Source organism: Schistocerca americana, chromosome 1 (assembly GCF_021461395.2).
Source record: "Schistocerca americana isolate TAMUIC-IGC-003095 chromosome 1, iqSchAmer2.1, whole genome shotgun sequence".
In the NCBI taxonomy this organism is placed as follows: domain Eukaryota; kingdom Metazoa; phylum Arthropoda; class Insecta; order Orthoptera; family Acrididae; genus Schistocerca; species Schistocerca americana.
Window position 1 is genome coordinate 532,088,342 of NC_060119.1, and position 14,451 is coordinate 532,102,792.

Here is a 14,451-nt window from a genome sequence, read left to right on the forward strand (position 1 = left end):
CTCTGACGGGGAGAGCCGAGCGAACCGTGACAGAACGCCCGAGACCACGCGGCTACCCCACGCGTCAAAGTAGTACGTTCTTAATGGCGATTCCTCGAAAGCTATAAAACAGTCAGGGGTGTCTTTCAAAACTAATCTTTAATTACTTTGTTGATATTATTTAAAACAATAACTATGACAAAGTAAAGTTAATAAAGAAATGACGGAAACAAAGTTAATAAAGGTGTACGGGATCAGTGATATCTGGCCGGAAAACCTGGGGCTTACTCTAACAATGCAGGCGAAAATTAAAGTGACAAAAAGACAGAAATTTCTATAAAAATGTGTACTCTCGCGTAGTTACCTGTACAAAGAAATCATAACATGTCACAAACATTTCATAAACATTCGTTTGGACTGTGTTTCTGGTTCGTACAGGGGATGCTTCTACAATAAGGTCAAGGTTCCAAAGGACGAACCCCGCCTCTGTGGCTTCCAGATCAAGTTAGAAGCATTATCTTTCGTTTGGTCACGGAACTCATCGGGACTATTCACCGAACGCAACTTTTCACATTATTTTGGTTGGTTGGTTGGTTGTTTGGGGGAAGAGACCAAACAGCGAGGTCATCGGTCTCATCGGATTAGGGAAGGATGGGGAAGGAAGTCGGCCGTGCCCTTTCAAAGGAACCATCCCGGCATTTGCCTGGAGAGATTTAGGGAAATCACGGAAAACCTAAATCAGGATGGCCGGACGCGGGATTGAACCGTCGTCCTTCCGAATGCGAGTCCAGTGTGCTAACCACTGCGCCACCTCGCTCGGTCACATTATTTTGCTAAACTATGTCTGCATGTCGTATGTTGGGCTGCTTTGAAGCAAAAGTATTGTAGCCTGAGAAACATTTTTTCCCTTATTATCAGCAGCATTTATGAATGATCATTTCAGAGATCGACACTGAGCAACCACACAAGCCGCGAAGCTTGTGCCGTAGTCGTCAGTTGATACCAGTTTCATATGAGGTCGTATAACTGACACTCGAAAATCTGTTCTTTTCACGGCTTGAAGACGATACATCCTGGGAATGAAATCTCTGTTATGACGTAATCCTCACCTGCCGCTTGCAATGAATTTACCTGTGTTCTGATACCCAAATTTAGCAAATAGTGATGTAATTTTACTATTTGAGATTTCATAAAATATTCCAGTTGTTCTAGACATGTTTTAGCTACGGGGTATGTGGGTTCCTCATTGTATTCTAAGATACTGCACTTCTGTGTTACCAGCACAGATAATACAGGAGCTAATTTTGTTTCCCGGGTGTTTTGCAGACTACTTCCCCAGCGGGACGCTGTCCACACTGTCGGCAGGTGAGATATTGCATTGTTTCACTATGTAGCACCGCAACTACTTGCTCAAAAATTAATGAACTAGTTATTATCTTGTCAACTACGCTGTGTTTACAAATGAAATACTCATTAATAACTGGTAATTTTAGTGTGAATAAGAGAGTCTCCTGCGTTTATTGGTCTATAAGATGGGTGGCTAATTTGACTCGTATCCTGAAGTTGCTGGTGGAAGATGTGCAAGCAGCCATTCTGATTAGCAGCTTTGCGTGTTTTTCGTAAGTTGTTTCATGTGAATGCCGGAGAGATTGTTTCGACAGCCCTCCGTCACCACTTCGTCCATATACGATGCGGCGTAGACAGTATAATATTTAAGGGAGAAAAACCTTGTTTTCAAATGTTCTGCTACCCTTGCTGCTTGCTTAACGTGAAAAAATAAATGACTGATGGTGAAGCTATTAACTGTTGCTTCCACCAAAGTTCGAATCGTGAGCTCTGACGTTAGTCAGCACGAATAACAAAATAGAGCAAGAAAAACACTGTTCAAAGGGCATCCCAATGCATGGTTGGATTTCAGAATACTGGCTTCGTCACTGTCCAGGAGCCAACCAAAGCATGTGTCGCATTTAACCATAAGTGAACTCAGTCACTAGAATATTAAAACTTGTGGTGAAATAGTGTTCACTTCTCACTTTTCACAGACTGAAATTATTCGAGGAAAGAAAAGAAATAGCCTTTCACACTATTCATCTCCATCAACGTTAACTGCAGAACACTTCATACATGTTAAGTCAAAGTCACCTAGGCCAATACTATTCAAAGTCTAAGTTCATGCGACGTGAATTTCTTATAGTTACGAACAAGACACACGTAATTTATCCAGGTACGACCTATCTGTTGTCGAATTCAGCCTCCAACTGAGAGTCGAACTCCAAGTGCGTAGCGTGAAAATAGCAGAATATGGACTGAGAGTAAATCAAAGAAATACGATGATAATGAGAAGTGGCAGAAACGACAACCGCAAGAAACTTAACATCGGACTGATGGTCACGAAGTATATGAAGCTAAGGAATTCTACCTAGGCAGCAAAATAACCAATGACGGACAAAGCAAGGAGGGCATCATAAGCAAACTAGCACTGGCAAAAAGGGCACTCCTGGCCAAGAGAAATCTACAACTATGAAACATACGCATTAATTTGAGGAAGAAATTTCGGAAAATGTACGTCTGGAGTGCAGCACTGTATGGTAGTGAAACATGGACTGTGGGAAAATCGGAACTGAAGAGAGTCGAAGCATCTGAGATGTGGTGCCACAGACGAATGATTACAATTAAGTGGACTGGTAAGATAAGGAATGAGGAGGTCCTGCGCAGAATCGAAGAGGAAGGGGGTATGCGAAAAACACTGACAAGGAGGCGGGGCAGCATGATAGTACATCTGTTAAGACATCAGGGAATATCTTCCATAGTACAGGGTGACACAGTAAAACGGGAACATTTGCACAATCCCGTAAAACTAGAAGTGATGAAGAAAAGAAATTGCATTCATAGTAACTGAAACCTTACAACTCTGTCATTTTCGAAACGTTGATGGCATTTATCATTTTTTAAAAATTGCGTCCTTTAGATGGCGTCATCCTTTATGAATACGAGTACATTCGTGAAATCTGCTGTTGAGATTCCTGATTGACCGCTGCAACATCTCAGCTGGGATACTGTCAACTACATCCCGAATTCTCTGTTTTAACTCATCCAGGGTTCTTGGTCGAGTCGTATAGACTTTGCTCTTGAGGTAGCTCCACAAGAGAAAATCACAAACTGATAAATCTGACGATCTAGGGGGCCAGGGAATGTTACCGAACAATGAGGTCATACGGTTGCCAAACAATTCTCGCAAATTTGGCATTGATAGTCGTCAGTGTGTGATGTCGCTCCATCCTGTTAAAACCAGGATTCATGAACCTTCGTAAAGTTGTTCTGTGCAGGTGTAATGAAAGTTCTTAACATCTCCACTTAATGGTCGGTATTGACAATTATTGTGTTTCCCTGTTGATCTGCGAGAAAATGTGGTCCGATAATCCAATGTGATGAAACACCACACCATATCGTCAGTTGACTTGCGTGTAAATGGCGCTCATAAACGTCATTAAGATTTATGTTTGTCCAGTAACGATAGTTCTGTTTATTCACATAACCTGTGAGAGGAAAATGTGCCTCATCTGACATCCACACATGTTTAGAAATTCATCGTCATTGTTTATTTTTGTTCAAATGGCTCTGAGCACTATGGGACTTAACTGCTGAGGTCATCAGTCCCCTAGAACTTAGAACTACTTAAACCTAACTAATCTAAGGACGTCACACACATCCATGCTCGAGGCAGGATTCGAACCTGCGACCGTAGCGGTCGCGCGGTTCCAGACTGTAGTGCCTAGAACCGCTCGGCCACTCCGGCCGGAATTTATTTTTGTTATCATTGTTGACAGAAACCTAATAATAACCGGTAATCGTTGTTCTTCAATTGTTGCACAATCCGTAGTTTGTACGGATGAAATTTTAAATCAAGTTGAAGAATTCTAGGAACACTCTCTCGGGACATTCCAACCACTGCTGCTTGCTTACGAATTGAACGCCGTGGGCTCCGTGACAGACTCGCGTACATCATCAATGTTCGCTGGAGAACGCACACTTCTTCGTCGTTCTGTTGGGTTGTTCTTGAGGGCAGATCCATTCTCTTCAAAGTTATTAATCCAACATTTTATCGCGTGTTTCGACAGAACGGCATCATGACGTCCTAAATTATAAAAACGCCGAAACTCCCTCTTCGCCACTCCAAACTATCACTGTTGTTATAAAACATTTTCATGGCTAAGGCACGCTGTTGTCCGTTCCACTGATCCATGATTACTGAAATGGCGGCCTGTTTACTCGTTGCCACCTGCCCTGGCTGCCACTACTCATTTCAAACATTCCCGTTATTGGTTCAAATGGCTCTGAGCATTATGCGACTTAACTTCTGAGGTCATCAGTCGCCTAGAACTTAGAACTAATTAAACCTAACTAACCTAAGGACACCACACACATCCATGCCCGAGGCAGGATTCGAACCTGCGACCGTAGCGGTCGCCCGGTTCCAGACTGTAGCGCCTAGAACCGCACGGCCACTCCGGCCGGCTTCCCGTTATTCTGTGTCTTCCTCTACTAGAGGGACTTGTAGAGGTCAAAAACTGTAGAGGAAGACATAGATTGGAATTCATCCACCAAATAACTGAGGACGTAGTTTGCAAGTGCTACTCTGAGATGAGGAGGTTGCCACAGAAGAGGAATTCGTGGCGGGCCGCATCAAACCAGTCAGAAGACTTATGACTAAAAAAAAACACTTATAAATATCAAACAGTTAAACTAACTACAATTATACACCTCTAATTACCTCTATTTACTAATTCTTCCGCTAATCTCACTATTTCATGTTTTATTTCCCAGAAAATACACTTTTTCATGCGCAGAATATGCATTCCGGCCTGTAATTTGAAATACGAAGTATTCACAGAAAATATATTCAAACAGTTCGACAGTGTTCACTGAGCCGTGTCCACTGACATTACATTTGTCTGAATCGCTGAAGGCTTTAGTGAGTTATTAATTTTTAAAAATCATTCGATATCCAATACGTTTAACGTTTAATAACTTTTAATCCAAATCTCGTAACAAGGGTGCGTCACCACTCACTTACTCATCTAATTTTTATCTTTAAAGCCAAGTTACCGGTTTCTCTGCCACTGGTTTGGTTGAGTTTTTATTTAGAGTTTCCCTTATTTCATACTTTCTTCATTCATTTAGGCCGGTATTACACTATCAAATTTCTTTGTCAAAGATTTGATCAAAGATGTGATCAAATATTCCGTCAAATATATCTGACAAAGATCTTTGACGTAACGCTAGAAGGGGTATTACACTGTCATCATATTTTTCGTCAAAGTTCAAGATGGCTTACAACGACAACTTGTTAGTAACCGCAGCAGTTGCGTGTACCACAATTGCACTGTGTTCACATGCGGAAGAGAAGCGGGGGAGAAAAAAGGAACCATATCTGGGTGAAGCCGTGGGTTTTGCGACGACACGATAAAAACATTCAACAAAACTTGTTACGTGAGCTTTTAGTGGAGGATGTGAAGTCGCACATCAATTATTTAAGAATGGATGAGCATACATTTCTGTATGTGCTCAATGAAGTGTATCCTCATATCACAAAGCACAATATTCACTTAAGAACTGCTACATCTGCAGAAGACAGGCTCACTGTAACACTTCAGTTCCTTGCTACAGGAGAGGGTTAGGTTAGGTTAGGTCAGGTCAGGTCTCCAATCTTCTTAATCTATTTTTGTATTCAGCGTGCCTCACACTGTAAAGCACCTCATCAACTTCATACATCTCTATTAATTTTTTAGTTGTCGGAACACACCAATTGTATTTACCGGCACTACAGACGACAGAATGCTGCAGCGATGTGGTAACATGTCACATTGCAGTGAACAGAAGACAAGCGACTTCTTTGATCAAATCTACAGCGAGGCCCTAGATTTGATCAAATATTGGACGACATTTGACAAAATCCCCTATTACACCATCAAATATTTTTGACAATGATATAGGGCAAAGATATTTGACAAAGAAATTTGATAGTGTAATACCGGCCTTACTTCGGCCACGGCGACTACCCTCTTTAGTTCGTACAGACGGTCGGGACTTCCCCACACCTGATGAGAGCGTGCTGATGCCTGCAGTCAGGATTGCTCATACTTTGAGCTCCGCCAATCATCGCTCGTCAGAAGTGTCACCGCCTACTGACGACGCCGCAAAGCTCGTCCAGTCGAGCGTGATCCACAACTGTCAAATCACGCTCTCCTGGCCGTCAGAACACCCACCGACTCAGGCGCCAGTGTTACGAGAGCACGCGAGCACACGACCGAGTCTGTTGTTTTTCACAGGCATTTTCGAGTTGTATCGTCTCAGCGAGTAAGTTGGCAGTCAGTCCCTAATGATCTAGAGATCGACGAAATGTATGTTTCTAGCCTTCTTTCCTTGTCATAGCATACACTGACAGCGATTAAACGAAGACACTGGTTTGGTTACTTCAGACATAAGGGTCTTTACTGGTCATTTCAGAGAGATCCGTGGGCAGCTTAACAGTCGGTATACGATAGAACGAAACTTGCAGCTGTCAGTTGTCTGCTGACACGACAAGGTGCTTTCCTATTTTCTGTTTACTTGTGCCGAAGTTCTGCGGTATTTTAAAAATGATATTTTACGCCTTATCTCTTATTAATTTTAGACATACTTACCGTCCTTGTTTTTCGTTAAGCGCTACGTTCATTTATACTGACGTTCTGTTACACATAATGTATGTATAAGTAACAAATTAAAGTCCCCTGCCACGTGTTTCTGTCTGTATGTGAAGGCTAATGCCAGGAATTAATGTAGGGATTTTGGTATCGTTTTTACTAACAGATCGACTGATTTGTGATGAAGGTTCGTGTATTTCACTTCATGTTATAAACCAGTCGTCCAACCATTGGTACATTGCTTCGTGTGTGAAGCTGGGGTTGTACACTAGCATGAAATACGAAAACACGACTCATACAAGGGCAATTTCGTAATAAGTTAAATGAATATACATTGATGCACTTGACAGCGAGGTGGGAAGTGGTACAACTTTTAAAATTTCATTTGGCCTTTACAACAACAGAATTTATCCATAAAACTGAATTGACCTTCTAGCAATTTAGGTTGTTACAGCTATACTTGACACAGGCACTTTAGCTGACATCGCGATCTTAAGTAAATAAATATGTTAATAACAGCCAGCTGAAAAGTCATTACAAAAATGATTTCTCGCTCTGTTCCATTTCATCTTTCTCGTAGAAGATGAAACTGTTTACAGAATGATGAAGCCTTTTCGAATAGCATTGACTAAGTCCATGCCCATTAGAATTTTACACGAAACTGAATAAACTCAGTATTCGCTGTTTCGAAGATGTTACTGAAAAAGCGGCTCTCTCGAGAACGTGGCTTCATATTCTTTGTCGCTATGTGAGTACATGAGTGCAGGAATGTCTCATTTTCCGTTTATTGTCTACTATCTAATGATGATAGCGGCCGGAAGGCATCCAGAAACTGTTAATGTATCCATGCATTTAATTTCATCTGGAGCCTCGCCGTGGGTCTTTTTAGACTGCGCATGTAGTAATGCCACTCATGGTCCTCATAGCGGAACTGCATGCTGCCTCTCCCAATGGGCATTGCTCTAAATCTGTAAACCAGTCCAGCTTGTCTTTTAGAACTACGGTTTAATACATTCTGTTGTGCTACCCATGTGAAGCTGGGGCTGTACACTAGTATGAAATACGAAAACACGACTGACACAAGGAACCAATGAAAGCGACAAAATAAAGTTAATAGAAAAATCGCAGTTAGAAAACAAAGTAAAAGTGTACAAGGTCATAGTGGCTCCTGCCCAAGATAGTCAGGGATGTGGGCACCTGAAGGGAGTTTTCGTAATGAAGAAGTAAATGAACTTCAATGACATACATCCTCTTATGCGAAATGTATATGACAATAACACCCCGTACCCAAAATTAACAAAAAGCTCAAGATGGCGCAATCCTTATCTAACAATTTCGTGAAAATTATCTCCATTATACACATATTAAAAAACGTTTTGCATCACCTCGATTCGGTGAGTTGCAAAACCTATACAGAAAATTGGAATAAAGATCAATATAAAGATCATTTCCGCCCTTTTTATTGCTCATGAAAAGCACACATTGCACATTGTACCACCATACAACGAGACCTTCAGAGGTGGTGGTCCAGATTGTTGTACACACCGGTACCTCTAATACCCAGTAGCACGTCCTCTTGCATTGATCCATGCCTGTATTCTTCGTGGCATACTATCCACAGGTTCATCAAGGCACTGTTGGTGCAGATTGTCCTACTCCTCAACGGCGATTCGGTGCAGATCCCTCAGAGTTGTTGGTGGGTCTCGTCCTCCATAAACAGTCCTTTTCAATCTATCCCGGGCATGTTCGAAAGGTTTCATGTCAGGAGAACATGCTCGCTACTGTAGTCGAGCGATGTCGTTATCCTGAAGGAAGTCATTCACAAGATGTGCACCATGGGGTCGCGAATTGTCGTCCATGAAGACGAATGCCTCGCCAATATGCTGCCGATATGGTTGCACTATCGGTCAGAGGATGGCATTCAAGTATCTTACAGCCTTTACGGCCCCTTGCTTGACCACCAGCGGCGCACGTCAGCCCCACATATGCCACCCTGAAACATCAGTGAACTTCCACCTTGCTGCACTTGCTGGACAGTGTATCTAAGGCATTCAGCCTGACCGGGGTCCCTCCAAACACGTCTCCGACGATTGTCTGGTTAAAGGCAATAGCGACACTCATCGGATAACGCATTGCAAATTCTTCAATGGCTTCGACAGGTTGTAGGCTGCCAGATATATCTCGTTGAATATAGAGGGCAGCCGAACCATTCAACCTGTTACCCGTCATTGTCGTCCGAAGGTACGACTTTGTGAGTTTAAGAGAAGAGAAGCTATGCTCCACACTACAAGCAGATACTGGTAATGCAGCGAGAATTTGTAAAAGGATTTTTATATTAGGGAAAAATTCATTTGTCTCTTGATGTTCCTTTGCTGCTACTTGGGGGAGGGATGTTCCCTGTCTCAAAACTGCTAGCAAAACAATCAACTGAAAACCGTCATTTTCGGTCAAAAGTGCTCATGTTTCCAAGAATGTCGAGACACCTTCAAATCTTTTCCCCAGAAACGAAGGTATGAAATTAACATCAAGGAAACTGTTTATCACATAGAACTGTGATAGAAGAGGACTAATTTTAGCTATCCCAGTGGCATCATCGAGGGTTGTTTGAGTGCTTAGGTCTACGTTTTGATCAAACAGAGGTTCTTGTTTTGTTTGCAGCAGTTCTAAAATTCTAAATCCCTCGGGTCAAGAGCTGCTATCTAATCTTGCAACGTTGTAAGCGGATCGCTAGTGGCCATCTCTGTAGAACCTTCTAGTTACGACTGAGAATTAGTCGTTTCGTCCACTAAAGTTAGTGACCAGGCATACAAGGCAAAAATTTGAACAAAACATTCAAGCATACTACGATTTCACTCTTGGACTCGGCACCCATAAACGCATCACTATAAAAATATGGGTTTCTTCTTCAACTGCGGATGCATCCTCAGAACCCATCGCTGGGCAGGTCAGCACATGTAATACAGTGCCGTAGCTCCATTAACAGTAGTCGTCTCGTCAGCGAGATGAGACAGGATGTCCTGAGGCATTAACTTCTTGAATGATGAGGCAACGACCAAATTACTGTGTGTTTGATGGAACTGCATCTTGCGAAAGACAGTGTCTGGCTATGAGTGACTTGGAATAAGCTGATGATGGCAGCTGATGATGGCAAGACGAACAGTGAGCTAGCCCTATACTGACTCATATTTAGGCAATCCCGGAATCCTGGAGCAGCTAATTTCTGTCGCTTACAAATGCCAACTGTATCCTGGAGCAGCTAATTTCTGTCGCTTACAAATGCCAACTGTTACCACAAAATTACAGCGTCCCTTGTAGACCGAATGATGGTGGATTCCACTGCTGACACCATTTTGTACAGGGCTCATGATCAGGACAGTCAGGGATGGGGCATCCAGAGGGAGTTTTCGTAATGAGCGAAGTAACGTCACTTCAATAATATACATTCTTTTATAAAGAATACGTACGGATTGGCCCAGTTCGACCTGAGAGACTGTGAGAAAATCGCGGTGACAATGCAAAGATTCACGCCATAGCTACTGAAAACCGCTGCCAGAGACAGCTTCGAGTGGGGTCCAAGGCTCCAGCAATGGCCAGCAGCCAACATGTAATTTCTCTCTATCGGCCACTCACAGTAATGCATTGTGGCTTATTCGTCAGCCATGTTCCACGGCAACTACCTACCTCTGCTCAAGTCATGATCCTACTCAAATGGAGGCCAAAACTAATTCTACTCGAACATTACAGACGCAAATTTAAATAAAAAATAGAAGTAATACTAAAAACGTGTATAATACCCTAGATAGGCTGGGTGAGTTGCATAAAGGAATCACAATATGTCACAAACATTTCAGAACCATTTGTTTGGGCAGTGTCACTGACTCGCACAGGGATACTTCTGCAACAAGATGAGAGCTCCAACTCGTGTGCCCTTCCGATCTGGCATACAGGTCAAGTTAGAAACACTCTCTTTCGTTTGGTTATAGGTAACATCAGAAATATCAAAAATGATTCAAATGGCTCTGAGCAGTACGGGACTTAACATCTGAGGTCATCAGTCCCCTAGACTTAGAACTACTTAAACTTAACTAACCTAAGGACATCACACACATCCATGCCCGAGGCAGGATTCGAACCTGCGACCGTAGCAGTCGCGCGGTTCCGGACTGAAACGCCTAGAACCGCTCGGCCACCACGGCCGGCTCAGAACTATCCCTCAGGTGAAAATTTGGACACAGTTTTGCTAATCCATATCTTCACGTCATGCGTTGTGCTACTTCGTCGAATTTAAAGAAAAATATTGCAGCCTGGGAGACTTTTCGTTACCTTAGCATCCACAGCATCTGTGAATGGAAATTTCAGAGATCGACACTGCGCAACCTTACCAGTTGTGAAGCTTCTGCGGTAATCATCAGTTGATACCAGTTTCACAAAGCTGTCTGACTCTTGAAATTCTGTTCTTTCAGCGCGTTGCACAAGAAACTTTATAGCAAGTGAAGTCTGTTTTAAGACGTGATCCTTACCTGTCGCTTGCAATGAAGTTACTGTGTTATCCATGCACACCTTATCTCCTATCACAGTTTCATTCAGTCAATACTTCTCCCATAACGTCCAAATTTGACGATCTGTAACGTAATTTTACTATTTGCGAGTTCCTAGACCGTTTCTGCTGTTCCACACAAATTTTAGTTATAGTAGATGTGTTGTTGTTCATTGTATTCTAACATTTCGTACCTCAGTGTTACCAACAGAGAAATAACACGAACTAATTTTGTTTATGTTCTTCAGGCCAGATCCAAGCCGGGGTGGTGTCCTTACCATTGACAGGTGAGATATTAACATCGTTTCATGGTGCTGCGCCGCACTGCTCGGTCATAAAATAATGAACTGATTAACGTCTTCTAAGATTTCGTATCCCTATGTTGGCAACAGAAATCGACATAACTAATTTCGTTTCTCGGATTTTTTGCAGGATACCTTCAAAGCTTACCGCTGTTCTTAGCGTCATCAGGTGAGATATTAAATCGTTTCGTGCTTTTCTAGCGCACAGTTCGCTTAGATATTATGATATGGTTAACGTATTCTATGTTTTCGTATCCCTGTGTTGCTAACGGAGAAACGACAGAACTGATTTTATTTTCTGGGTGTTTTGCAAGCTACACCAAATCCAGACCGCTGCTCTTAACGTCAACAGGTGAGATATTACATAGTTTCAATCTGTTGCACCGCACAGCTCCCTCAGACATTAGAGGATTGGTTAACGTCTTCTAAGATTTCGAATTTCTTTGTCACCAACGGAGGAAATACAGAGTTAATTAATTTTGTTTTGCTGATGTTCTGCAGATTACTCCGAAATCAGACGCTGCCCTTAACATCAGCATGTGAGATATTACATCGTTTCATTGTGTTGCACTGCACTGCTCCCTCAGATTTACATCATAATATTAATACGTGACACTAAAATTGAAGTACGAATTTTTAATATTAATTATAGAAAAAGGCAAATGAAACTTACCTAATTCGAAACTTATTTTGCCATAGATATGAACAAAGAAAAGAATCATGTGTGTACTTAGACGTTAAAAGTGGTAAAAAGAAGTAGATGCTTTCGTATTCATAAATCTGAGGATACCTCCACTATCACACATGAAAATCTCCGATACGTGAGCAACTGCTTTATTGATCGATACTTTTAAATGTGCACTGAAGGTAATTGCACATAATATTGGAAGTTACAGTTGTGGTTTGATGAATTTACAGTGCATACAGTTGTCTGGCCATAGACATTGTTGCCCTTGTGAAGCTTGTTGTATTTCCGTTTCGTCTTGGTGGTACAAAATAAATCTGTTGAAGAATTATGACGTCTTGCTGAATGACATTAACGAAGTCCATGTTCATTAGAATTTTACACGAAGCGAAACGAAATTTATATTCGCTTTTTCTAAGATTTTATCGCAACAGCGCCTACAGAACGTTTCTCTCAGGGAAGTGACATATTCATTGTGGCCATGTTTCGAGTGCAGGAATCTGTCATTTTCCGTTCATTGACATACTGTGTTGTGTACACAATGTGTCGTCTGATAACCTAATGATGACATTGACCAGAAAGCATCCAGTACTCTTCAATATATACTGCCGGAGAAAAACATATTAGTACACCTGGAAAGTCGAGGACGATTTTTAACCGATGACGGCGTTTGTCAGCTGCGATACAGTAGATGTACTGATAATGGGTTCGACGTCGTCCTCCAACAAAGAGCATAGTGGTCTAGCTGCCAGAGCACGATCTGTGACTACCCTTTAATATGTAATGCTAACAGCCAGAAAGCTCTGTGTGGTGCAAACGTGTGAAGCAAGCAGGCAACCATGCCGTGGAGACACATTCTCTCTTCGGCGAACTGCCACACAAGTTGCACGTGCTGCGGCAGTTGTGTAACATGCTGGTATCAGTGGTCACGTGAGCATTCTCACACTCATAGAGAGTTTCTCGAGTCCACGCACCACAGATGCCCGCCAGGATCGTCGTATTCTAAGGACAGCAGTTCTAACATTCTGCGTGGTGTCTGTTTCTTCTAAGTCGTGTCTCCCTACCACTTTCGCGCAACGACGCTCTGAGCGTGTTTTTTAGGGAATTGACTAGTTTGAACCTGGGACCTGTTGCTGGTAAGGAGACGCCAGACCACACATGACATGTAGAGTTCAGAAGAGTTCAGTGAGACTAGCGGTGATATAATCAAATACTTAATGATGTCAGCGTCATCTCCACTGCACTCCCTGTGAAAGAATCTTAATACTAACTAAATTTAGTGGAAGGGGTTCAAGTCTTTCCTATTTTTAGTTAGCTGGTAAAATAACGTCGAAAAAGCAGTTAAGTTTACCATTGGAAATTTTATTCTACTTACAAAACATTGTTTATAAATTGCACTATTGATAAAAGGAAATATTTTAATACAGGATGATAAAAACAAATTACGTTCAGCAAAAATGTGAACGAGTACTGTCTGATGTGAACGAATATTGTCTGGATGGGTTTCCAAGTTCTACAATGGATCGAAGAATGACCTATGCCATATTACATCTATAATCTAGGATTAAATTAAGTTTCATAAAAGAGAAAACTATCAAAAATGGTCTACAGTGAGCCTCAATTATCTTTAATTACATATTTAATTTGTCGTAAATTACAGTGGCTGATGTGGCTTCTCAATAATTATATAACAGAAAAATCATCGCGTTTGAGATTTTTAACTTCTAATAGCAAATGTGAATACCACGAAGTTTAATTGACGATCGACACTAGTATTACGTAAAAATGGGGTGTAACAGATGAGACTTCTGCAGTTGTGAGTGAAGCCTTATGCGCTCTTATGCAGCATCGCGTGCTTTCATTACCTTGTTGTTGGTTAGGCAGCATCAGGGGGTGGAGGGCGGCACAGCTCCACACACCTCGCCATCTCGGAAGCAACTCTCTCTCTAACCTCTGCTTACTACAATTTACCGAAGTTGGTTTAAGAAAAGCTATCTGGCTGTGTTTTCAACTGACCAATCAGGGTCTCAATGTTAACCTTAAGCTCCGCCTACAAAAATTCTGTCCATCCAATGAGAAATGTTATACTTTTCGTGGTGGGGCAATGATTTTAACGTTTGCAACGTAACAGAGACGCGTATAGTCTCACGCTAAAACTTGCAGCTGGTGTGGCTCTTTTAGTGTTATCGTTAAGATCTATACTGTTCTTCTGGAGGGCTCTATCTTTTAACGTGGGCTGGGGGGTGGTCTTGGCGGTCGGCTGGA

At 42.0% G+C, this 14,451-nt stretch overlaps 1 protein-coding gene across 1 annotated transcript in view; it reads left to right on the top strand.

Moving 5' to 3' along the window:
* The window catches only part of LOC124571522 (inter-alpha-trypsin inhibitor heavy chain H4-like), a 174,595-nt gene that overhangs the window by 130,404 nt on the left and 29,740 nt on the right, over positions 1 to 14,451 (top strand). Inside the window, exons 11-13 of the mRNA XM_047131118.1 lie at positions 1,306 to 1,344; positions 11,448 to 11,486; positions 11,632 to 11,670. Coding sequence (XP_046987074.1) covers positions 1,306 to 1,344; positions 11,448 to 11,486; positions 11,632 to 11,670 — 117 coding nt within the window. The remainder of the gene's footprint in view (positions 1 to 1,305; positions 1,345 to 11,447; positions 11,487 to 11,631; positions 11,671 to 14,451) is intronic.